At 47.4% G+C, this 23,158-nt stretch overlaps 1 protein-coding gene across 1 annotated transcript; it reads left to right on the forward strand.

The window, feature by feature from the left end:
- The first annotated feature begins 1,217 nt into the window (after positions 1-1,217).
- TCF25 (TCF25 ribosome quality control complex subunit) lies at positions 1,218-21,759 on the forward strand. The gene is made up of 18 exons (XM_083754528.1): positions 1,218-1,526; positions 3,075-3,224; positions 3,693-3,767; positions 4,176-4,309; positions 6,859-6,924; positions 8,715-8,797; positions 9,597-9,727; positions 14,135-14,234; positions 15,524-15,617; positions 15,843-15,935; positions 16,229-16,334; positions 16,735-16,894; positions 17,565-17,652; positions 18,284-18,442; positions 18,871-18,961; positions 19,885-19,964; positions 20,982-21,054; positions 21,520-21,759. Exons 1-18 carry the CDS (start codon positions 1,305-1,307, stop codon positions 21,682-21,684), a joined length of 2,070 nt encoding a protein of 689 aa, XP_083610654.1. The 5' UTR covers positions 1,218-1,304; the 3' UTR covers positions 21,685-21,759.
- Positions 21,760-23,158: the final 1,399 nt, after the last annotated feature.

The following is a 23,158-nucleotide window of genomic DNA, read 5'->3' on the forward strand; positions in this document are numbered from 1 at the left end:
GGTGACTGATGGTGCTTTCCGTGATATATATATTTGCACATATATAAGGGGTTGAGTGGGAGTATTAAGACTCCAAGAAATCCTGTTCCCCAATACCGTAACTTTGGATTCTCAGTGAGCAAGTCAGGCCTCTACACCTCTTCCCAGCTCCAGACCCAAGAATGCCAGATTCTGTTATCTTTCACACCTTCATGATGTCAGAGGCTGAGATCTCCTACCTGAGTGACAGCTTTTTCTCTAGAAACTGAGAAGTGGCTTCCAGGTGTGCCTATATATGCAACAACATCCTGGATTAATAAAAAAGCAATAATGCAAACAGATAATTTCTATTCTTAGTCCTAAATATTTTTATTGCCATTTTCCTTTTTACAGTGTCTCCCAGTTACAAGGAGTGTGATAGCAAAAATCTGAAATAGCATTTTGATAAAATAGAAATCACTGTTAGTTATTTCTCTTACACTTCTAAATGAAGTAACAGTGCCTATCACCCAATTTACTGCACTCTGTAGCTCAGGGGGGAAAACAAGAGCAACAACAACAACAGAATATACAAGATCACTGTGGTATTTATACATGTTTCTACATTTCCCAAGCTTGAATGAGCAGTTTCTTTGGAAAGCCAACTAAATTAATAACAGGCCAAATGAAAGGGTATAGAGTCTAGTTTTGTTTGCCTGCGTTTCAGTTGATGAGTAATCTTTTCCACAACGGCAGTTCTAACCACATTAAACCAAGCAGCCAAAGGCCCAGATACGAGAGAACGATGTTCCTTTCTTTTCCTCAATCTCAATATCCACCCCAACTTGCGTGGCTTTAAAAGAGAATTAGGCACATTCATGGAGGGCGCGGCGATCGACGGCTACGAGCCACGACGCCTGGGCTTCCTATCCGTAGTCGGAGGCAGCGATGTTTCTGAATACCAGTTGCTGGAGACCACAGGAGGGGAGAGCGCTCTGGTGCTCGGGTCCCGCTTGCGAGAGCTTGGATGCGGGACCAGATGGCCGGATCCAAGAGGCTCTTTCTTCGCTCTTAATTCCAGCTGGAATCGAGGACCTGCGGAGACGCAGCCCGAGGCGAAGGCTTTGCTCTGCAGCCGCGACTTATTGCCGCACGGTCCTGGTGGAATCAAATATAATGACCTGCGCAGGCAAACGAGGCATGCTCAGAGCCGCCCGACTCGTCGGAGGCGTCCTCTCGGGCAGCGACGCGTACACGTCACAAAGAAGCGCCTCTGCTCTCTTTCGGGTCCTCCAGGCGGCTTCCGGTCCGTCGGCTTCTCGTGCCCGGGGTGCTACGGTTCTATTATGTCGCGACGGGCCTTGAGGAGGCTGAGGGGGGAGTCGCGGGGGCAGTCGCCTCTGGGAGGCCTCGATGTGGGAGGCGGCGGCGAGGAGGAGGAGGAGGAAGAGGACGGAGGAGGTGGAGGAGGAGGAGGAGGCGAGGTGCCGTCGTTGTCGGGGGCTGGAGGCAGCAGGAGGCGGCCCCGGCAGGAGCCGGCGGGTCGGGTCACCAACCTTTTCGAGCTGGTAAGGGTCGGGTCTGCTGAGCTGCCGCCAGTGTGGCCCTGAAGCGGGAGGAGGCTTGCCATAATGGCTCAAGAAGAAGGAGATGAGGCAAAGGCCCGCCGCCCGCTTCAGCTTCCGCTGCTTTCCCGTAGTAGCCTGGCAGATGTTTCCAAGAAGCTCAGAAGCGGCAGGGCGTGATGGCAGGCAGCAGGCTTTTTATTTATCCTCCACGGTTGGAGGCAGTTTATGCTTCCGAATGCCAGCTGAGAGAGTTGCTGTTGAGCTCCGGTCCTACTTGCATGCTTCCCATAGGCCTCTTGATGGCCATCGTGAAAAGATAAATGTTGGACTAGATGGCCCTTTGGCCTGATCCAGCAGTTAGGCACTTCTTATGTTCTCCCTACCCCAGCAAATGGTATTCAGTTGGATACCCTCGCAGTATGTGGAGGTTCCACTGCTGGCTGTCATAAAGGTAAAGGGACCCCTGACCATTAGGTCCAGTCGTGACTGACTCTGGGGTTGTGCCGCCCGTCTCGCTTTATTGGCCGAGGGAGTCGGCGTACAGCTTCCGGGTCATGTGGCCAGCATGACTAAGCCGCTTCTGGCGAACCAGAGCAGCGCACGGAAACGCTGTTTACCTTCCCGCCAGAGCAGTACCTATTTATCTACTTGCACTTTGACGTGCTTTCGAACTGCTAGGTTGGCAGGAGCTGGGACCGAGCAATGGGAGCTCACCCCGTCGCGGGGATTCAAACTGCCGACCTTCTGATCGGCAAGCCCTAGGCTCGGTGGTTTAACTCACAGTGCCACCCGCGTCCCTAGCTGTCATAGCAAATCAGAATTTCCTGACTGATCAGCCCTAAGGTCATGTAGTCCAACATCCTGTTCCCCATAGTGACCAAGCAAATGCTTTTGGGAAGTTTAGAAGTAGGACTTGAAGGCAACAGTCCCCCTCCCCCCCCCAAAAAATGACTTTGTATTGGGAAGCTCTATGTGCCATGAAGTTGTCTAATGTGCCATGAAGTTGCTTTCTTAAAGCAAGCTGAGCTATTGGCAAATATTGTGTGGTGACATGAAGTTAATTTCTCCATTGCATGAAATGCACTTTCCTGTGACTGCTGCTAGTCAGCTTTGTTTCCTGGCCCTGCATTCTAATATTATAAGGGAGAGAGAATGAATTGGGCCCATTTAATCTCTTTTCTTCTCCTTCCCCCCGTTTTATAAATTTGGAAAGCCATCATATATAGAATCAGGCCATTGGTCTGTCTAGCCCAGTAATGTCTACTCTGAGTGATAGTGGCTCTCTGAAGCATCAAACCAGAGGGCTTTCCTGGCCCTGCTTTCTAAAGTGTGTTTTACAAGAAATTGAACTTGTGGTTTTCTCTATCAAAGCATGACTTAACACCAGGCTGTGGTGTTTCCCTTTTATATGATAAGTGAAAGAATCCATACCTCTGCATTATTCTGCTATTCTGCAAAATGAAACAAACATAACCTGTGCTTTTATTTCACGGAATGTTTAGGGAATGTGTCCTATTTGTTCAACTGGACTAATTTTTACCTGCACAGATAACCAATGAAGAAGCAGAGGATGATGTAGCATCTAGAGAGGACAAAGATGATTCCAGGCTGCAGGAGGAGGGTGACACAGGGAACAAAGAAGGTCTCAAGACTGACAGGCGGAGAGAAGGAGACGAGACAGAGCAACCGGACCAGATGGCAAGTAGACCAGATGGAGAGAAGGAGACGAGACAGAGCAAGCGGACCAGATAGCAAGGCAGCTGGGACAGTAACACACATAACTGTGCAAAAGAGTAGTGAGTGCCCCAGATGTATCCCTGGAAAAGGCAGGGCGCTCTTTCCTTGGGAAACCCTTATACATATAATGTGAGGCTATATAGATTCTGCTTCCTGGACAGGAAGACTGCTGTGACATAAACTCCTGACAAACTTTACTTTCAGGAGTCAGATGTGCTACATGATTGCATCTAATTCCTAGGATAGCCACTATGCAAATGTGTCCTGGGTGTTAGAATGTGTGAATCAAGAGATGATTTATTTAAAAAGAAATGCTGAAGTAATGCTGAAGTTTTTCTCAGGACTAGATCCCTTAGTTATGTTTCTGCTTCTGATTTGATGCTGCAATATATATATCTTAATTGTACCATTCACTTTTATTTTTAAAAGCCTATTTCAAATAACAAATCACGAAAGAAAAAGAAGAAAAGAAAGAATAAGAAGAATGCATCTGGCGAGTCTCTGGTAAATATGAACTAAGTTTGTGGGTTTAGCACCCAGAGGGGGATGCCAAGTGAGGCTGGCTAATGCATATAGGAAGGATAAGACAGGGCTGAATGAATCGAACCCTCCTGGCCCCCTTGGGATTTGAAATATTTATATACCCTTGTGTAGGATTGGCTCTTTAAAATGTGGTGGGAACGTAAATTCCAGCCCCAGTGAAAGCTGACCAGCTAGATGTAGTGAACAGAGACTAGATGTCATGACAGATACACAGCCACACCGTATTGGTAGAAGAGGGTGAAGAGATGTGTTCTAGGACAAGTTAAAGCAGTATGTTTGGGTATGTGGAAGGCATTACAGACAGCTTTATCAGGGGCTGCATCTCAGAAGATTGCAGCTTTCTTTGTAAACTTTTATGTTTCTTAACAGTGCCCTGGAGATGAGGACGATGCAGAAGACATTGAAAGCATCCTTGTGAGGATTGAGAACTCCAATGGGCCACCTTGCCAGAGCCAGAGCACAGTTATCACGGACCATCGGCCTTTGCTCTACATAGAGCACAGGTAAGAAGCCGAGTCTTACAAAGGCGTTTTCCTAACCTAGGGACACTTGGGACTGAGAGCATGTTGACCAAATGAAGTCTGTGGCTTGTGGAATGTTTTGGGAGGAACCAAAATTCCTGCACAAAAGTACTTTTGCTTTAGAATGGAGGTGGCTAAGCTGCAGCCTTCCATATGTTGCTGGCTACTGCTCTCAGCATCCCTGACCATTGGCCATGCTCAATGGTCACAGGTTTCCTCCTCTGCTTTAGAGAGTGCTGTTAGAGCTTTTGTTGCTTCCTTTTTCCATTTGTTTTGCATTTAGACACCATTCACAGAAGTCCTTTATCCTCCTAATAAAGTCCCTGTTTTATATTGTCACATCTGCATGTATTCTGTGTGCTGTGGAGGTTTTGATATCAGGAGTTTCTGGAGATGCTCTTTATTTGCCAACAAAGTACCTTCCAACATGCAGACAGTATGTCTTCCCCAAAGATGAATGGGGGAAACAGTCAGGGTCAGTGAGCAACTCATGTCTGGGAGATGAGGCATGTTTTGCCACCTACCTTAGATTTTCCCATTTGCTGCTTTGTAAACTATTAAAGAGATTGGAGAAGGACCTGGTTGCTGCTGTGGGGAGTAGGAGTCCATGCTAGATGGCAGCATATTATAGTCAAGGTAGTACCCATCAGATGTTGTGGACTGCAGCATGTTGATGAGTATTGGCCATACTATCTGGGGCTGATGGGAGCTGTGGTCTGCAGCATTTGGAGGGCACCATGTTGCATATTCTTGACTTAAGGGCGTGTCCTCCAGCCATACCAACCAGCACTTCTTGCACCTCCTGTGCTGCTGCTACAACGGTGTCTCCAAATCCTTGGCCTGTCAAGTTACACCTGGGAAGGGAGAGCTGAAGCAGCTCAGTAGATGTTCCGTGTGTATGTGTGTGTTTGTCCCTCCCATAAAATAAGGCGTGCCTCACAGGAAGCTCAATGCAAATACAATGAATTGTTGTCTTTTAAAATTATACATGTGTGGTGTATCCTCAAAAAGTGGAAGTGGTTGTGGTAGGCAATAATTGAACAATGGAACTTGAGCATCTCTTCTTCACCTTCTCTGGTGGCTAAATTGTCTTGCCTCTTCCTATTTCAGCTTTTGCTTCTCCCCAGACTCCATGCACTTCTCAATAGTCCTCCCACAAGTTTTTGGTAAAACTTCTCAAAAGTCTGTGGAAAAACTGAACTTTTTTTAAAAACAAAAAAACATATTTTTATTATGGATTTCTTGGTTTACAAAAGTTATGTGCAATGTTTCTTTTTTCCAGTTACATTGTCTACAGACCAGTTTCATTTGCCGAGACATTAGTGTAACATTAGGAAAAAAAGGGGGAAAGAGGTGGAGGGGGCATGATGAGTGGGGGTGGGATCAGGTGGCAATGCTTCTATTCTACTTAGTGTATGAAAAGCTGAAAAGCATGCGTTATGTAGAAAGGCAGATCAAATTACAAGCTTCCCTCAGTTTATTATTACTGCAGCATTTTACATGAATGACGCACCATTTTCACTCTGACCATTGAAATGTCTGCCTTAAGCCCTCCTTTCACTTGGGGGGGGGGCGGGGGTAGTGGATCTGCCTGCGTATTTCAAACCTTTCTCCTCAACAGGGGTCAGAAATATATTTGGATCAAAACAGAGGGTTGCATTCTGAGAGATCAGAATTCTGCACCGTATTTCAGAGAGTGCAACTGAATTCCAGCCCTGTTTACAGTTGCTTGTAGGATTGCTGGCAGTTTAGTGGTGTGTTAGATGTCTTGCACTGTTTGATCAAGAGAGGGCAGTATTGGCATTTTCTGTTTAGAAGCTATTTTGTAGCAATACTGAAAGGGCAAGGAGTGGTGAGATGAAAATACCGTATTAAGCTGCCCTGCTTCTTGCTGTGTTTGTTTACTGTGGTCCTTATTGCTTCTGCCCTTTTAAATATAGCCTCTGCTCCTCCAGTAGTAGAGATAAGTGAAACACTCAGAAGAGGTATGGATGTAAGGCTAGGTAGGGTGTTTCAGCAAAGGGGTTGCTGAATATACCTTTTGGGGAGGGCCTCTGCCATGTCTCCCTTCCTGTAAGCTTGAATCTGTCTCCCAGAACATCTTCATCAGGGATAGGAGAATTTGTGGCCCTCCAGATGTTGCTGAACTCCAACTTCCATTATCCATGACCATTGGCCAGCAATCTGGAGAGCCATAGGTTTCCTGTCCCTGACTTACGCCTAAACAAACTGAAGCAAATTGGTGTTTGTCACCTGGCTGCCTCTGGCTCCATCTCTGCTCCTTCTCTTGTTGCATAAGAAGAACCCTCTTGGAACAGGCCAAAGGCCTGTCTGGTTCTCAAAGTGGCGAATCAGATGCCCAGAGGAAGCCCAGAAGCAGGACCTGAGCACAACGGTGCTCTCCCCAGCTGCTGCTGAATTTTAGATTATAAGCTTCTCAGGGCACAGACCTGTTCCTTGTTCTTTGTATATAATTAATAGAAATAATTTAAATAAATAAATAGGTGGATTTGTATTACAATTTTTTCCAGGAACTTGAATCCAGAAACAGAGCTGAAGAGATATTTTGGGGCCCGAGCAGTTCTTGGTGATCAGAGGTAAGTTCAAACTCTAGAAGTGTGAAGCATGTGCATAGTTAGGTCCTGTGGAAGACTAAAGCATCTGCCAGTTGTCCTATAAAAACATACTTTTTGCTTAAGCCTCTTAGGCTGAGGAACTCTGAATGCCTCTTGCTTAACACTCCACTTTTAGTCTCTGAGACAAGGGATGTTGTGGAGATCTCAGACATCACAGAGTGCTGAAGATGAGGGAAATGGGACATCAGCACAATAGCTTCAGTGTTTCCTTAGAGATAGTGTCAGTTTTTAACCCTTTGTGCTAATCTAAACAATCTCTTTAAAGCCCAGCCTACAAGTGTGAGGTGCCTGGATGCGGACGAGTACTTGTAGGTCATTCGGATGTGGTAGGAAAGAGGACATGGTGGTGACTTTGAACCATGATTATGCTGCTGTTCCAAGTGCAGGAAGCAGCCTATAATTTCTTCAGGAGGGCAGGGAGCCAACACAGATTTCTGAAGGTTCAGGAGCCTTGGTCCCAGTTCTGGTAGGCACAAGCCAGTAGTGTGCTGCTGTCATGAATACCTGTCCTGTTGAGCTTCTTTTCCCTCACCGCCTTGCCATTCCCCAAGTATCAATTAATCAGCTGAATTTACTGAGGTACTACATATGACTCTCTGGTTTGTTTACAAAGAGCGCGTGAGCAGCTTGCAGTGTCAGACTTAAACAAGTTTCCTCTCTGCGTGGGAGATCTTGTGGGTGTTTGCTTCGTTTTGATGCATTTTGTAATTTTTTGTGCTGTGCTAGTAGTTGATGCGTATAGTGCTGTTTGCTTCAGCAAGATAGCAGCAACTACTGGCAGAGCACAGCAAAGTGTAGAGCAACCTTCACTAACCTGGTGTCCTGGTTTGGACTACAGTTCCCATCAGCCCCAGTCAGCAAACTTGTACTGACTGGGGCTGATGGAGGCTGCGGGAGGCAACGGGTGGGGAAAGGCTGAAACAGAGAGAAATCTGCTAATGAAAAAGATGGCTTTCTAGTTAGGTGGGAAGGAGATGATATCTGACCTTCCTAATTCTGAGAGACCAGATTGCATTTTTCTTCTTCTCATGTTATTTGTATATCACAAAAATAGCATAAAATTAGCAGTAATATCTATAAGGTATGGTTCATTATTAGTGGCCGGTACCAGATTATATTTATGATACACAAGCAGGTAACCACAGGAGGAAGCCGGGGTAGGTCAGTCACATGACAGAGTCCTTTCATGGTAAAAGAATGCTCCAAATGAAGCCATCAGCCATGTGGACTAGAAGACCAATCTGGAAATTAGATAAGGGCTCAGGTAAATAAATGCCCCTTGAGACAGGGCTCATTGGAAATCTGGATAGGAGATGAAATTCTGAGCCATCATATGAAGCAGATTGAAAATTGCATTTTTTGTTCTGTTTTTAATGTTTTAATGTGGGGGGATTACTGTGTGTATTTTTATTGTTTTATTGGAATGTGGCCACCCTGAGATTGTTTGCATTAAAGAATGGGATATAATTTTTATAAATAAAATAAATATCAAAAGTAATTTTCATCAGTTTGTTCAGCTAAAATAACATTGTATTTTAATATTTTGTTGGAAGCCGCCCAGAGTGGCTGGGGAAACCCATCCAGATGGGTGGGGTATAAATAATAATAAATAATTATTATTATTGTTATTATTTTATTTTGCCTGAGTGTCTCTGTTTGTTTGTGTATGTGTCTCTGTCTGTGTCACTGTGGTAAACCTTGTGGTATTCATTGGTCTTGCATTCAGTCTCCAAGTTCTATTTCTTCTGCAGGCCACGGCAGAGGCAGCGCCAGTATGTCCGCAGCACATGGCTGACAGTGCCTAAGAACACTTGGCCACGCCATAGCAAAACAGGTGAGAGGCTTTCCCCGCTTCCCTCAGGTGCTCTGTGCACTCCCACTGGCTTTACACCTGCGTTGGAAACACATGCCTGGTTGCTGATTCCATCTTCATAGCTGTTACTTTAGTGCAATCTTCCCCTTCCACTTAGTTTCCTCCAGATGTTTTGGACTAGAACTCCCATCATTCCCAGCCAATTTGGGGCAGGCTGCTTTATTTTGTGTGTGAGGAAGTACATCTTCACATGTCAAGTAGCAGGACCGCATGTGCTGACCTGACATGTAGGAGCAGTGTTTGTATGTCACTCCACCCACCTTTCTCTTTATGTGACCAAAAGGAGGTCTCTTCCTCTGTGCCTGGAGTCATTGCACAGTCTAGCTTTCTGGAAGATGTCGGAAAGGAAAATTTATCTCCTTACCCAAGTATCTATAACCCTGACTGCCCACACTTCTTTGCCTGTGTGCTTGCTTGGAGCCTCAATTTGTTTTTAAGCCTGGAGAAAGCAAGAATCCTTGCTTTGGCGCAAGAGCAGGAAACCTTTGACCTTCCAGGTGTTGCTGAACTACCACTCCCATCAGCCCCAGCAAGCATGGCCAGTAGCCAGGAATGATGGGAGTTGTGGTTCAGCAACATCTAGAGCAGCCTTCCTAAACCTTGGGTTCTTAGATGTTGTTGGACTCCAACTCCCCCTAGGGAGTCAACTAACAGAACTAGTTAAGTTGGGTTGGGCATGTTCCCTTAGGTGCTGTAAATATATTGCATCGTGCATTAACAGCCCTCTTTCTCTCCCTTTCCCATCCCCAATTCTGCCTAGGCATATCCATGGCGCTGCTAGAAACAAAGCGAGGGGTACAACACTTTGCATTTGAGCACCATCGAGAATACCAGCAGGTGCAGTTCAAGTTCTTGGATGCCGTGGAGTCCATGGATCCAAACAATCTGGTGGTAGGTTCTCAATTGGACAATAATAATAATAATAATAATTTTTTATTTATACCCCGCCCTCCCCAGCCAAGGCCGGGCTCAGAGCGGCTTACAAGTAATAATAAAATCAAGATGAATGATTACAAACTTAAAAACAAAAATAAAACACAACAATTAAAATAATGGAACATTAAAATATTAAAATGTAGCCTCATCGCAGGAGGAGAAGGAAAAGAAGGGGAAAAAAGAGAGGGGGGGGGGAGGGAGGGAATCAAACTGGCTCCAGGCCAAAGGCCAGGCGGAACAACTCTGTCTTACAGGCCCTGCGGAAAGAAATCAGATCCTGCAGGGCCCTGGTCTCATGAGGCAGAGCGTTCCACCAGGCCGGAGCCAGAGTTGAAAAGGCCCTGGCTCTGGTCGAAGCCAATCTAACTTCCTTAGGGCCCGGGACCACTAGGGTGTTGTTATTTATGGACCTTGAGGCTCTCCGTGGGGCATACCAGGAGAGGCGGTCCCGGAGGTACGAGGGTCCTAGGCCGTGAAGGGCTTTAAAGGTCAAAAGCAGCACCTTAAATCTGACCCTGTACTCCACCGGGAGCCAGTGCAGCTTGAAAAGCACTGGGTGAATATGCTCCCATGGCAGAGACCCCGTGAGGAGCCTCGCTGCAGCATTCTGTACCCGCTGGAGTTTCTGGGACAGCTTCAAGGGCAGCCCCGCGTAGAGCGAATTACAGTAGTCAAGCCTGGAGATGACCGTCGCATGGATCACTGTGGCCAAGTCAGGGCGGGAAAGGTAAGGGACCAACTGCTTGATGCGGCGAAGGTGGAAAAATGTCGCCTTGGCTGTTGCTGTAACCTGCGCCTCCATGGAAAGGGAGGCGTCAAGGATTACACCCAAACTCTTAACGGAAGGCAATGGCACTAATTGGGCCCCCGCAAGAGAAGGGAGTTGGTCCCTCATCCCCATGCCATCCCGACCTAGCCATAGGACCTCTGTCTTCGAAGGATTTAGTTTCAATCGGCTCCCACGAAACCATCCAGCCACAGCTTCCAAGCATCTGGTCAATGTGTTTGGGGCCGAGTCGGTGTGGCCATCCATCAGCAGATAGAGCTGAGTGTCATCAGCATATTGGTGACAGCCCAGCCCAAAGCTCCGGATAATCTGGGCAAGGGGGCGCATAAAGATGCTAAAAAGCATCGGGGAGAGAATTGCGCCCTGCGGCACTCCACACACCAAGGAGTGGCGCGACGACATTTCCCTCCCTAGTGCCACCCTCTGTCCCCGACCAGAGATAAAAGAGCACAACCAGTTACGGGCTATGCCCTGTATCCCCACGTCTGCGAGGCGGTGGTCCAGAAGATCATGATCGACCATGTCAAAGGCTGCTGACAAATCTAAAAGGATCAGCAGTCCTGACCCGCCTCGATCCAGTTGTCTACGGAGATCGTCTGTTAAGGCAACCAGAGCCGTCTCCGTCCCAAAACCAGTCTCCGTCCCAAAACCAACGGTACATAGCATAGTCACAGATCCTGCATCCTTTTGCCCAGATATTATGCACAAGGCCCTGCTGCGATGATCAGAACCCACCTGTAAGAATGGCAGCCATTTTTGCTGTTGCCAGTACCTGGTCTCTGAACATCCAGCAGTCTGCCAACCTGTATTGTAGCAGGCGATTGCGTGTTGAACGTTTTACAAGAAGGACCCTCCTGCGTCAGAGCAATGGTCCAGGTAGCTCAGCATTCCATCTGTGGAATTGCTCTGACCCAAGGCTGGCAGTGGCCACTGTAGAAGGTTCACAAGCAGGGCATGTATACTGTGATGTCCTTACACTCTAGTGGTCAGAGGTGGACAGCTGGAAAAAATGGTTGCGGCCAGCGTGGGCAAGAAGTGCCATGTCTTGGGACCAAATGAGATGTTTCTTTGCTCACGTAGTTTGCCATGGTTTGCAGGGGCAGGGAGCCAAGTCAGATTGTATCCCTTTGCCCCATAGCCACAGTCATGATCATAATTTCTCCTCTCCATGCACAACCTGATGGGGAGCTTCCTTTGGTATTCCCCATCAGCAAACAGAATAATTGAATTGTAGGCATGGGTGGGTGAGCGATTCTGGTTGTGAATGTGACAGGGGGAAATGGTTAAGAAGGCTCCTTCCCCTTCTGTTTTTAAACTCAAACACAGCAGAAAACAAACTGCATGACAAATGTCTTGTCTAGTTTGGTCTTCGGAGTACAGGACAATGAGTTTGTTATTACATGGAGATATATGACAAAAGATGGCAAACCCTGCTGCATTCTGGGTTCTAGTCCTTCACGGTACATAGCATAGTCACAGATCCTGCATTCTTTTGCCCAGATATTATGCACAATGTTTGCCCATGTTTGTAAGATTTGGACTGAAGGGTTCAGTGACTAAAGAGACCCTTGATGGTGGTGGGTTTCTAAAGCATTATCTGCTGCCATGTTTTTGTGTCTTGGAATATTTTGCTACTAGTGACTGATGTTTTCACTTAATCCTTTTCCAAAAGCAAGCTATATTGGTAGCATCACAACAGCCTGAGGCAGTGAATTCCAAAGGCTGACTCTGTATTTTGTGGGAGGGTAGCTGGAAGTTCCTCCTTTGTATCTCTCTTTCTGAAAATTCAAAAATCACTTTTGGGATTGCGATATAATTATGTTCGTTGACGCTTTGGTCTGTACTCCTGGTCCTGTGGGGAATCATAGAGTTGGAACGAAAGCCCAAGGGTCATCTAGTCCAGCCCTCTGCAGTGCAGGAATCTCAGCTAAAGCATTCATGACAGATGGTCATGCAACCTCTGCTTAAACACCTCCATTGAAGGAGAGTCCACACCTCCCAAGGGAGTCTGCTCCACTGTCAAACAGCTCTTACTGTCAGAAAGTTCTTGCTGGTGTTTAGTCTCAATCTGATTTCTTGTAACTTGAAGTCATTGGTTCGGGAAGAGGCAGTCTGTTCTGTTACTCTATGGAGCAGAAATCTGATGTGGAACAAGGCTCTCCTGCAGTGCAGAGGTTGCCCTGCCTGTCATAAAGGAACTTGATTTCCACATTGGGCTTGCAGCCATTGTTGTTGACCTGGATGAACTCATCCATAAAGCAAGCCCCTGGCTGAGGACACCCCTCCTGTCTGGGACAGAAGGTGGGGGTGAGCAAAGAGAGCGCTGAGTGGATTCTAACAAGCAAGATTTGAATAGGCAGCTGTGCTATTTTTAAACTTCTTTTTCCAGATTTGAAGAAAGGAGTGCCTAATTTCTCTTGGTACTTTAGCAGAACAGGCTCTGCTTTGAGGCTTTACTGACCATATCCTGGTGAATTAAGTTGGGCAACAACTTTGATGGTACACACAAAGCAGGCAAATCATTCTTGGCCTAATATTAGCATAATCAGGACATTGAGCTTGGAGAGCCCCCAGCCTCCCCCCCTTCCCCTTCCCCGATGAGGGCAAACACGGCTCTTTGAAACTTCACTGTTCTGTTTTTTAGATAGAAGACCCTTTGTCTGGGGAAGACTCACGCTTTGCACTCTCACCACTCATTGCTTGGGCATGGGATCTGTGCTTGATGGGCGTCTTTGGCTTGGGGAAAAACAGAAGGCAGCAGCTAGAAGCTGCAGCTTTGCAAATTCAGATGACACTCAGTTGTCGCAATGCAAGCCTTGGCACAGTGGGTCATGGTCAGACCAAATGTCTGCTGAGTTCAGCATTCTGTGGCCTACAAGTGGTCAGACAGATACCCCACAACTAGAGCTAGGTGGTCCTGTTATTTCCCAGCTAATTGTGATTGGGATAGGGGTGGGTTGAGGTTGCGATTTGCAGGCATCAAAGCTTATGCTGTGTGCAGCCCCTTAGGCATGGTACGACCCTGTTCTGTCCTGTCCCACCAGCATGTGCTACCCCCACACCACACTGCAGCTACCTTTGCTTCCTTCAGCTCCAAGGGGTTAGGCCCTTGTTGACCAATTGACTAGTCAAGATGTCCTAGTGTAACTCCTCAGGTCATCAACTGCCTCGCAGTACAAGTTCTGAAATTAGTTGTCTCGTATGCATATGGTGGTGCCTAATCAGGCTGACTGAAAACTTTGTAGTGATCCTGGTCAGCCCCTCCCCACCCCCACCCCCACCCCAGAAATCCCTCTCTAATCTTAGATCTGTTTTCTTGCACCATTCACAGTTGATGGGCTTGGGAGTTCATTCAAGGTGAAGTGCAGCCCATTGCAATTTCACTTAATACACCACTTTGGAGCAATCAAAGAACTGAATGTTTCACATCTTGGAGTAATTGTTTGTTCCCTAGCCTGTTATTATGTAGCCGGCTGTTTTCATGAAAAGTCATCCTCTGGATCAATAAAATATGAAGAGAAGGAAATGGCCATGTCACAGATTTCAAAATGGTTGCTTCATCTGTCTGCTTTCAGCTTTTGCTCCAGATGAACCCTTCGCATGTAGACTCACTCTTACAGCTCAGTGACGTCTGTCGGATGCAGGAGGACCAGGAGATGGCCAGAGACCTTGTCGGTAAGAAGCTGAGGGCAGCCAGAGTAGAAGCTGGGAGGGCTGTGCTGTGTTGCTTGAGCTACTCCTGGAATTATGGTTCTCCCCAAAACGGAGGAGGGAGTCTAGAAGGATGCATGTGTTCTAAAGAGGGCCATGCCTTCCAGAATAGGGGATTGTGGGAGCCATATGTGTCACCAGCTAGTAATCCAGAGCATTGCTCTTCACTCCCTGGGATGCAACTGTTTCATAGGACACCTGGATTAGGAAGCACCTTCCACTTCCTCTTTAGAGTCAGACTTGAAGGGAACAGGGCCTTCTCATTTGTGGCACCTCATCTATGAAGTCCCCTTTCAGTTCATCATGTTCCCACTCTAGCCATTTCGACAACAGTAGAATACTAATTTTAGTAGTTCTAGCATTTAGTGGAATCTGGGTTTAATGCTGATTTGACAGAAATGGGTTAACAATATTTTAACAACAACAAAAACTCCAAAGATGAGTGGTGTCTCCTGCCTCCAGAACAGGGGTAACCAATATAGCGTCCTCCAGATGTTATTGATCCACAACTCCCAGCATCACCAATGGTCAGAGATTATGGAAGTTGCAGCCTACAACGTCCAGGTGGCATCATGTTAGCTACCCCTGCTCTGGTGCTACAGGAGGGAACAGACACACCAATTTCCTAGGTAGCTTGGACCAGAGTGGGATTGCTCTTGCGGCTACCTCTGCCTGACCTTTTTGCTGCCACCTAAACATGATACCCACAACAGCAAAAACCAACACTAAAACTTGCTTACTGTGTGTTATTAAATCTGTATTACATAGTTTGCTTACATTGCATAGTGTATATATTAGATTTCTGTTCTAATACTTCAAATGCATTTGCATCACTCAGGCAGCTTGCAACAGTTCAAATCACAGTATCATTAAAAATCTACAATATTGTTATGTCGGTGCTAGAAATGGAGGAAGGCCTGTCCACCACAGCTGAATACCAGTTGCAGAAAATCACAGAAGTGGGGACTGCTCTTGTACTTGAGCCCTGCTTGCTGATTTCCCATAGGCTGGCCCTGTGAGAACAGGATGCTGGACTAGATGGGCCATCGGTCTGATCCGGCAGGCTCTTCTTAAGTTATTATGATCTAAGGCAGCATGCATGTTGTTAGGGAGGTGGTATCCTGCACCCAAGTCTTATGGGCTTAAAGTATTAAAATTTAATACCTCGCCTTGTTTTTGAAGAATATAATCAGTACATGAAAGGCTACAGAAGGTGACTCAGCCATGCCCCACTCTTGGTGCCTCTTTTGCAGAAAGAGCCCTCTACACCCTGGAGTGCGCCTTTCACCCAATGTTCAGCCTCACCAGCGGGACCTGCAGACTGGACTACCGGAGGCCAGAGAACAGGTAAGAGTCCCATTGACAGTGCCGAATGGGAGTTTGCTTGCTCAGTCAGGACTTCTCACTCTAAAGATAGATGACTTCTTTGCACAAGCCAGGAAAGGAATTGAACCAGAATGTGCTGCCCTTCATGGCTGATCAAGCCTGTTTATGCCCTTTTTCATGCCCAGACTGAATTGTTGTTATTATATTGTTAATCATTAATCTTTGCTTTTTTGTTGTGCCTCTCAGAGCCTTCTATCTGGCTCTGTTCAAGCATATGATTTTCCTAGAGAGGAGAGGTTGTCCTCGCACCGCCCTGGAGTTCTGCAAACTTATTCTGAGGTAACTACTGGTTCTTATAAGGCAGCTTTAGGCCTCTGGTCTGTCTTTTAGACTGGGTGGGAGGACTGACCAGCACACCCGTCTCCCACCTCTACCCTGAGCAGGTGTGTGTTTACATACTGAGCCCTTAATTTCTCCAAAAGTTTTTTAAGGGGGCAGTTAACTCCCTTATGTAGACATAGAGAAGGGTTGATTAATTTGCTGGTTGGTCTTGACTATTGCTGGTTGGTTTTGCAATAGACTCACATGGTTTTTAATCTCCCCACCCTTGCATTCCACTCCCATCTCCAAAGCCTTGATCCAGAGAATGACCCGCTGTGCATACTGCTGATAATTGATTTGCTGTCGCTACGAGCAAGAGAGTACGCCTTCCTGACACGCATGTTTCAGGAGTGGGAGGTGAGTTGCTAGTGGGTGGCCCTGGCAGGAAGTGTGCTGAGAACGGAAGAGTCTGGCCGAGTTGCCAGAAGGTCACCCCACCACCTGCGGAAGAATTAGGTGTGAGTCACTCTGGCCACAGCCTGTGGTGCTTCCGATTCCTCTGGAGCTGGTCGTAACTGCAGGCTGTTCATGAGCAACTCTTATAATGCAATTTACCACTAGAGTTACTGTTGACTTTCCGTGTTTGGTTTTATGGACTGTTAATGTGTTGCATTTAATTGGTAATTTTCTTTGTGGCCCCATTTAGGGTCAAAAAATGGGATACAAGTTTTTTAAAAAATCAGCTCAGCTGTCAAGCAGATACTTACATAGCTTCTCTTCCTCTTCTCTCCCCCCCCTTCCCGCCCCCCACCTTTAGGGTCATCGGAACCTGTCTCAACTCCCAAACTTTGCCTTCTCGGTCCCTCTGGCATATTTCTTTCTGAGCCAGCAGGAAGACCTCCCAGAGTCGGAGATCAACCAAGCCCACGAAAGAGCTACTAGCCTCATTCGGCAGTCACTGGTCATGTTCCCGAATGGTGAGTCTGTCTGTGTAAAATGTTCAAAGATGGGTGTACAGAAGGCCGCAGCTGTGAATAAAGCCCTTCATATTCCCTCAGCAGTGGCGGCTCCGGGAGGGCAGTAATGCTAAACCTCAGAGGGGGGTTGGGTTGCTTTAATCAAGATTTCCCGTGACTGGTCGTCTCCTCTTTGTCCACGCTTTCCCTTCAAGACACTGTCACGCTTTAGCCAGGAGCAGCACATGGGTCCTGCCTTTCATCATGCTGTGACTGCCTGGTCCCTGGGAGGGGCCTGCCCAGTTTCCCCTTCCAGCCCCAGGCTCCAAAGGGATATAAGGTCTGCCAAGAGAGCCTTGCATGGCTGAGCAGGGAATGTCTTCTGCTCCAAACAAAGGGAGTCCAGTTTGGGCTGCTGACCCATGACAAGGCACACCCTCTCTGCTCCTTCCCAGCGACTTCAAACAAAACCCCTTAATAATTAGGGGCCAGAAAAAAGTTCTGTTGTGTGGTTTTAATGGCACCTCACTCCTTGCAAGTCCATTTCATTCAGAACTTTTTTCTGTGGTGGGAAGAATAAAAAAACAAGAGGCAGAGCAATATTGTGACCCATTTTGAGTACCCGTGCAGCAGCATTTGTGGCGGTTGGAGGTCTTTCCCTCTCATTTCTTTCTCTTCATGCCTCTTCCAGTTCTTATGCCTTTGTTGGATCGCTGTAGTGTGCAGCCAGATTCCACAGTAGCATCCCATGCATTCTTTGGACTGGACGCCCAATTGAGGTAAGGAGTGTGTGAAAATGCTCTTTGCAGTCCAAGAACATGCAAGTCTTACAGGAATGGAGTGAGGCGTTTTGTGGTGTAGCAGCTGAATCTTCTTATGGAGTACTAGCAAGATTGGAGGGAGGTTTTTCAGAATACCAAGGGAAGCATCAGAACCAGAGGATTGCATGTCAGCAACGTGAGGTCAAACTGAGAATCAGTTGCTGACAAGGGTGCTCGTGTTGTCAGGTTCTGGAGCCAATGGCAGTCAGCAGGAGAGCAGAAGCTTCTTCTAATGCTTTCAGCAATCATCAAGGGATCTCTACAGCAAAGAGGCTGGGCAAGTTTCTGGTTCAAGACTGTCTGGTCTGTTGTTGCTACAGTGTCGGAGGGGCAGGTTACAGTCTATGGAATGGACATAAGGATGACCTCTGTGTCTGACCCTTTCCCCCAGGACAAGGGCAGGATAAAAGTGTAATGTGTTGTGCCCTGCTAAAAGTGAAAGTCTTCATCAGCCTTGATGCCTAGTAGTGGAACTGAGGCCTTCTGCTCTTGTTTCTCTTCCTTTGAGTTGTCCTCAGCAAGTCTACCTCTAAGGCAGCAAAGTGCTTTAAGCTGCCATGTTTAAGGGTGTCTTGTTTTCCCTCTGCAGTTCGCCCCCTGTGCTGAACCAGCTGGTTGCCCTCTATCTTGGGAGGACCCATTCCCTCTGGAAGGACCCGGCTGTCATGGCCTGGCTCGAAACAAACGTGCATGAGGTGTTGCGGATGGTGGATGCCAAGGACCCAATGTTGGAGGAGGCTGAGCAGAAGTGAGTCTCTGCACCTGCTCCAGGCTGATGGCGGGCAGAATTCATTTCCACTCTGACTCCAAGCATTCCCTGCCATATTCTGCTGACTCCTGCACCCTGTTACCCTCCTGTTGAGAGAAGAGAGCGTTCAACAACCAGGGGGTGGGGGAGAGACATAGCTGGACAGTGGGCTGTGCTTGGTCCTGCTTAGATGTGCCAGCTAATTTGAGTTTGGTCGGGAAAGAAACCTTTTTGAAGCTATCAAGAACTGCTAACTGGGCTGACTGAATGCAGCTACTTTTGGGGGATTCTGGCAATCTGTGAGCACCCCTGGGTGCCAATATGTTTCTGCAGAGGAGGCCTTGGCTTACGTGTGGCTGGGAAAGAGAGCTCTGAGGGATGCATAGAGCAAATTAGAGCCACTTCTCTGAAATATTTTTGGCCCTTAGGCGAAAGGCAAGGTACCAGAACGCTCCCAGGAATGTCTACCGCCATGTGATCCTCTCAGAGATAAGGGAAGCCACAGCAGCATTGCCTCCGGTGAGAGAATGGATGGGGCAGCGGCATAGCTGCACCTCACAAACCTATTTTTATGGGGAGCATATCCTGTCGGTATCTCTTCCTTCTTCTGATTCTGCTCAATATGGCTTTTCTGGGCTCCCATATCACAGTTCTTTGGGCATAAGGAGCTGGCTGGCATTGAGCTGCCAATGGCCCATCCTGCACAGTGTTGTTAGCTGGAGAGCAGAGGCTTCCCCCAGCACTGTTGCCTGATACCATTTAATGGGAATGTCTGGGACCTTCTGCATGGCAAGTGTGCACTGCCTCTCGTCAGTATAGGAAGCTTAACAGCTCTGCTGCCAGGTGGGCCCCTCCCACCCACAAGAGGCCTTGCTAGCCATCCCAGGGCTGCACCTGCCACCACCTTGAGAGCAGCCATATTTCTTCTTTCACAGTTCTCCCAGCTTGTACAAAGTTCCCTTCTCCTTTTGTCTCATATTTCTAGATTGTAAGCCTACAGGCAGGAACCCGGTTTTTTGTGTGTGTGTGTGTGTTTTTTATTTGTTTGTTTGTGCAGCACCTAGTGCATATTTGGCACTTTATAAGTAATCCAGTAGGAAGCAGCAAAGGGAGGGAAGCGAAGCAGGGCCACTCCATCGGCTCTGCCCAGAGATCGGCTACATCAGGCACCTCTCCCTGAACTGTTTCCACTCAAGCTTGCCGTTGTGGGAACAAATATTTTAATTTTAAGAAGGGATGCCTGAATTTGCTTCTCTTTTCCCTTTGAGGACATGTATTTTAGATCGTAAGCCTACTGACAAGGATTGTCTTGTTAGTTACTGCTCTTCTGTAAGAGCCTGTACGACCCTATTTGCTGAAAAGCAGGGTAAAAAAATGCTACAACTAAATACAAAGATGGTGATGAGTTCTGACCTGGATTCAATTTCCCTCCCTCTCTCAAGGAAGTGACCTCCCAGCCGATAATGGGGTTTGACCCCCTGCCGCCTCTGGACTCCATTGTTTCGTACACAAGGCCAGAAAGGTACCACCTGTTGCTGCTTCCCGCATACCTCCATCCAGTTCAGTAGCTTGGATATTTACTTAGGTCTGTGTCAGCCTGGGGTAGACAAAAAACCCCAGAAAGGACCAGAAGTGGTCCAGTTCTCTGAATCTTTTAAACATGCATTGTGTTTACGAGTTTTTATACAGGCAGTGGAAGCTGGTCCATTAGGGCAAATGGGGCACTGCTCCACCAATCTCAGTCTTCCCTGAAGGCCCTGCTTCCCTCAGTAATCTCCCCCTTTTACTTACAACCAGTCCAGCAGGTATTACTGCCTGTCAGCTTCTTCCTCCTCAGCCTCAATGCTGCTCTTGTAGAACTCAGCAAGGAGAAGGATGGGGACAAAACTAGAAAGCTAGAATTAGTTGGCTCCACCTCTCACTTAACTCTGGCTCCTCTTGGTCTCCCTGCTTTCTAGTCCCAATGGACACCAGTCAGCTGCCTTATTCCAGGCCAGCCTACCTGCCCATTGTGCTCATTATTGTCTTCTCTGAGTAGCAGAGGTGCTCTGGGGAATCAGGTAGAGAATGTTCTTTCCCATTGCCTCCTATTGGAGATAACAGGGATGGAACCTGGGACCTTTTGCCTGCAGAGTAAATGCTTTGCTCATAAGCTGTGGTCCATCTCTTCCTCAGTGCATCAAAGACCCACCCACCCTTCCCCATGCCACTTTGTTCTTCCCATACAGTGGGCCAAATATTTATTCTTTTTACATTGCCTTTTGTATCCCATCGTTCCTCCAAGCAGTTCAGAGGACATAAAATCTGCCCCTTGCCCCTGTGATTGGTCGAAGTTTACCCAGTGAGTTTCATAGTTGAGTGGGGATTGGAGCCAGAGTCTAAGCTTAGTCCAGCACTAAGATCTGTTACACCAGACTGTCTTTCTGGATAGTAGTCCAAAATTGCACGCTCCCTGGATCATGAAGTGCCATGACATGCCCTCTCTCCTAGGAAAGAGGAGGAGGTCCATTTGTGACCAAACTTTCTCTTTTTTTTCCAGGACAACCCATCCAGCCAATGAAAGCACTTTATCTCTCTTCTTTCGCTCACTCTTGCCAAACTTCAACTTACAGGTATGTTGAGTGTGAAATGACTGGCCAAGGTAAGGCAGATATGCAGGTGGTTGCATGCTTCTGAGTACTAGGTGCTGGGAACGGCAGGAGGGGAGAGTGCTCTTGCACTTGGGTCCTGCCTGCAGGTTTCCCATAATGGGCACCAAGTTGGCAACTGTGAGAACAGGAGGCTGGACTAGATGGCCCCCCTTTTGCTTGATCCAACTCTCATCAGCCCCATCTAGTATGCTTCTACAATCCAGTCTGCCAGGTTCTCCCTCCGAGAAGACTGCAGTGCCCAGGCCTTCCTCCCTAAGTGTATAAGGAGCAGAAGAGATGGAGAATTTGCAGCAAAGAGACTGAGATGAGCTTCTTTCTAGCATTTCTTCTGAGGACCCCAAAGACTGGGCTGGTTCTCCTTCAATGCCCAGCACCTCTTCCAGTCAAACTGCCTTGTATAACTCCTTGCCCTGTGCTGTGTTTCAGGGAGAAGTCAGAGCCGGTGGAGAGGAAGAGCCGGGTGCAGGACAGAATCTGAACCAAGGTGTGAACAGACTGATGGCAGCCATGCGGGACATGCTGGCAAATATCCAGTTCCAGGAGCCACCACGGGACGACAACCCCGAGGGGGATGGGGGAGAGTGGGACTAGGCCCTTGCACCCCAGAACTTCCTTTCTGCCCCTTCTGTAACTTCCCTTGCACAAAATAAACAATCATAAGCCAGAGGGGTAGAGTGTCTCTGTGCCTTAAACATGCACACACCAGGAAAAAAAGGGCATGGTTATCATCTTGGCACAACTGATAGGGCAGAAATGGCCCTTTGCTCTGAAAGCTGCACACAGTTGCTTTCATGAGATCCAGGTTTCGCTAACATGCAACTGTCCTGCCTAAGGAGAGGAGCTGCAAGCAGTAGGCTGGGGAGGCACACATGCCCCCATTTCAATTCCTTTCACAGATAGATTTATTGTGTCAGTTGCCTTCCTTTTCTCAATGGCTCCTGCCAGTGAAACCACATAGGCTAGAGCACCAGCCTTCAACTATTGGCTCAAGACCCACTACTAGGTCATGGCCTGATCCAAGGTGGGATAGTGCAACGGTAGCAGCAACACCACCATATAACTATATGGGGGGGGGGATGTGTTACCAAATGCATGTTCTGGTTAAAGACGAATGCTGGATTTGGAAAGGTTGAAGACCATGGGGCTAGTGTCGCTTGGAGGTGTTCTGCTAATCAGAAAGGCTCTTTAGTGCAATTCAGATATGCTTTGTGGGAGGGAGGATATAGAAATTCTGTGTCAGTGACTTGCTCTATCAAAGTAAGCAAGATATAGAAGATCTGTGTCTCCTCATGTTGTTATTCAAGGTTTAAAAATAGCTGCCTGGAGCAAACTTGATGTTGGGGGAGGAAGTGTTTAAACTTTTTCACTCCCTGACCTTTTTCATGAACATATTGTCCACCCCAGAGCTGTTATTAGTTCGTTTGGGAAAAGACGGGTACCCAGATAGTAGCTGTCTTGTTTCCCCACTACATGACACCCCAAGTTTATTAATAAGTGTATTTGTCAGGGGGAAGGAGAGGATTGTGAAAATGGGGGCGGGTTAGGCCTTCCTCAAGCACTGTGCCCTTGATCCAATGTGTCCTCATGCCTGCTCTTAACATGCTTTTGGGACATCTGCTGACATCTTTTGTCATTTGGCTCTTTCTGGGCACCTGTGCTTGTGGCCTGTGGGATTGGCAGAAGGATGTTAGCACCCTAGTCTCTTACTCTGTTCCTGCCTTTAAAGTGTACATCACAAATCAGCTGGATAATGCAATTTACACGAGCAGGAGTGGCTGCCATGCTCTGAGTTTGACCAAATAATACAAGATTCTACTGAAAATAATGAGGATAAAGTTGTTGCTGCTGCTGCTGCTGCTGCTGCTGCCACTACCCTCAGAGAATGTCCACAGACTTGCCCTGGAGCTTAATCAGTGTGAGCCCCTCAATATTTTCCTGCAGCAGAGTGGGTGACTGGCAGCCCCCTCTAGTGGGTGCAAACCCCAAGTCTCTTCTTTCTTCAAGGGACCAGCACCTACAGTCCCACCCAAACGTTACTCTGGAGCTATTCTGCATTATTTCTGCT

Source organism: Podarcis gaigeae, assembly GCF_964106915.1.
Source record: "Podarcis gaigeae genome assembly, chromosome: 8".
NCBI lineage: Eukaryota > Metazoa > Chordata > Lepidosauria > Squamata > Lacertidae > Podarcis > Podarcis gaigeae.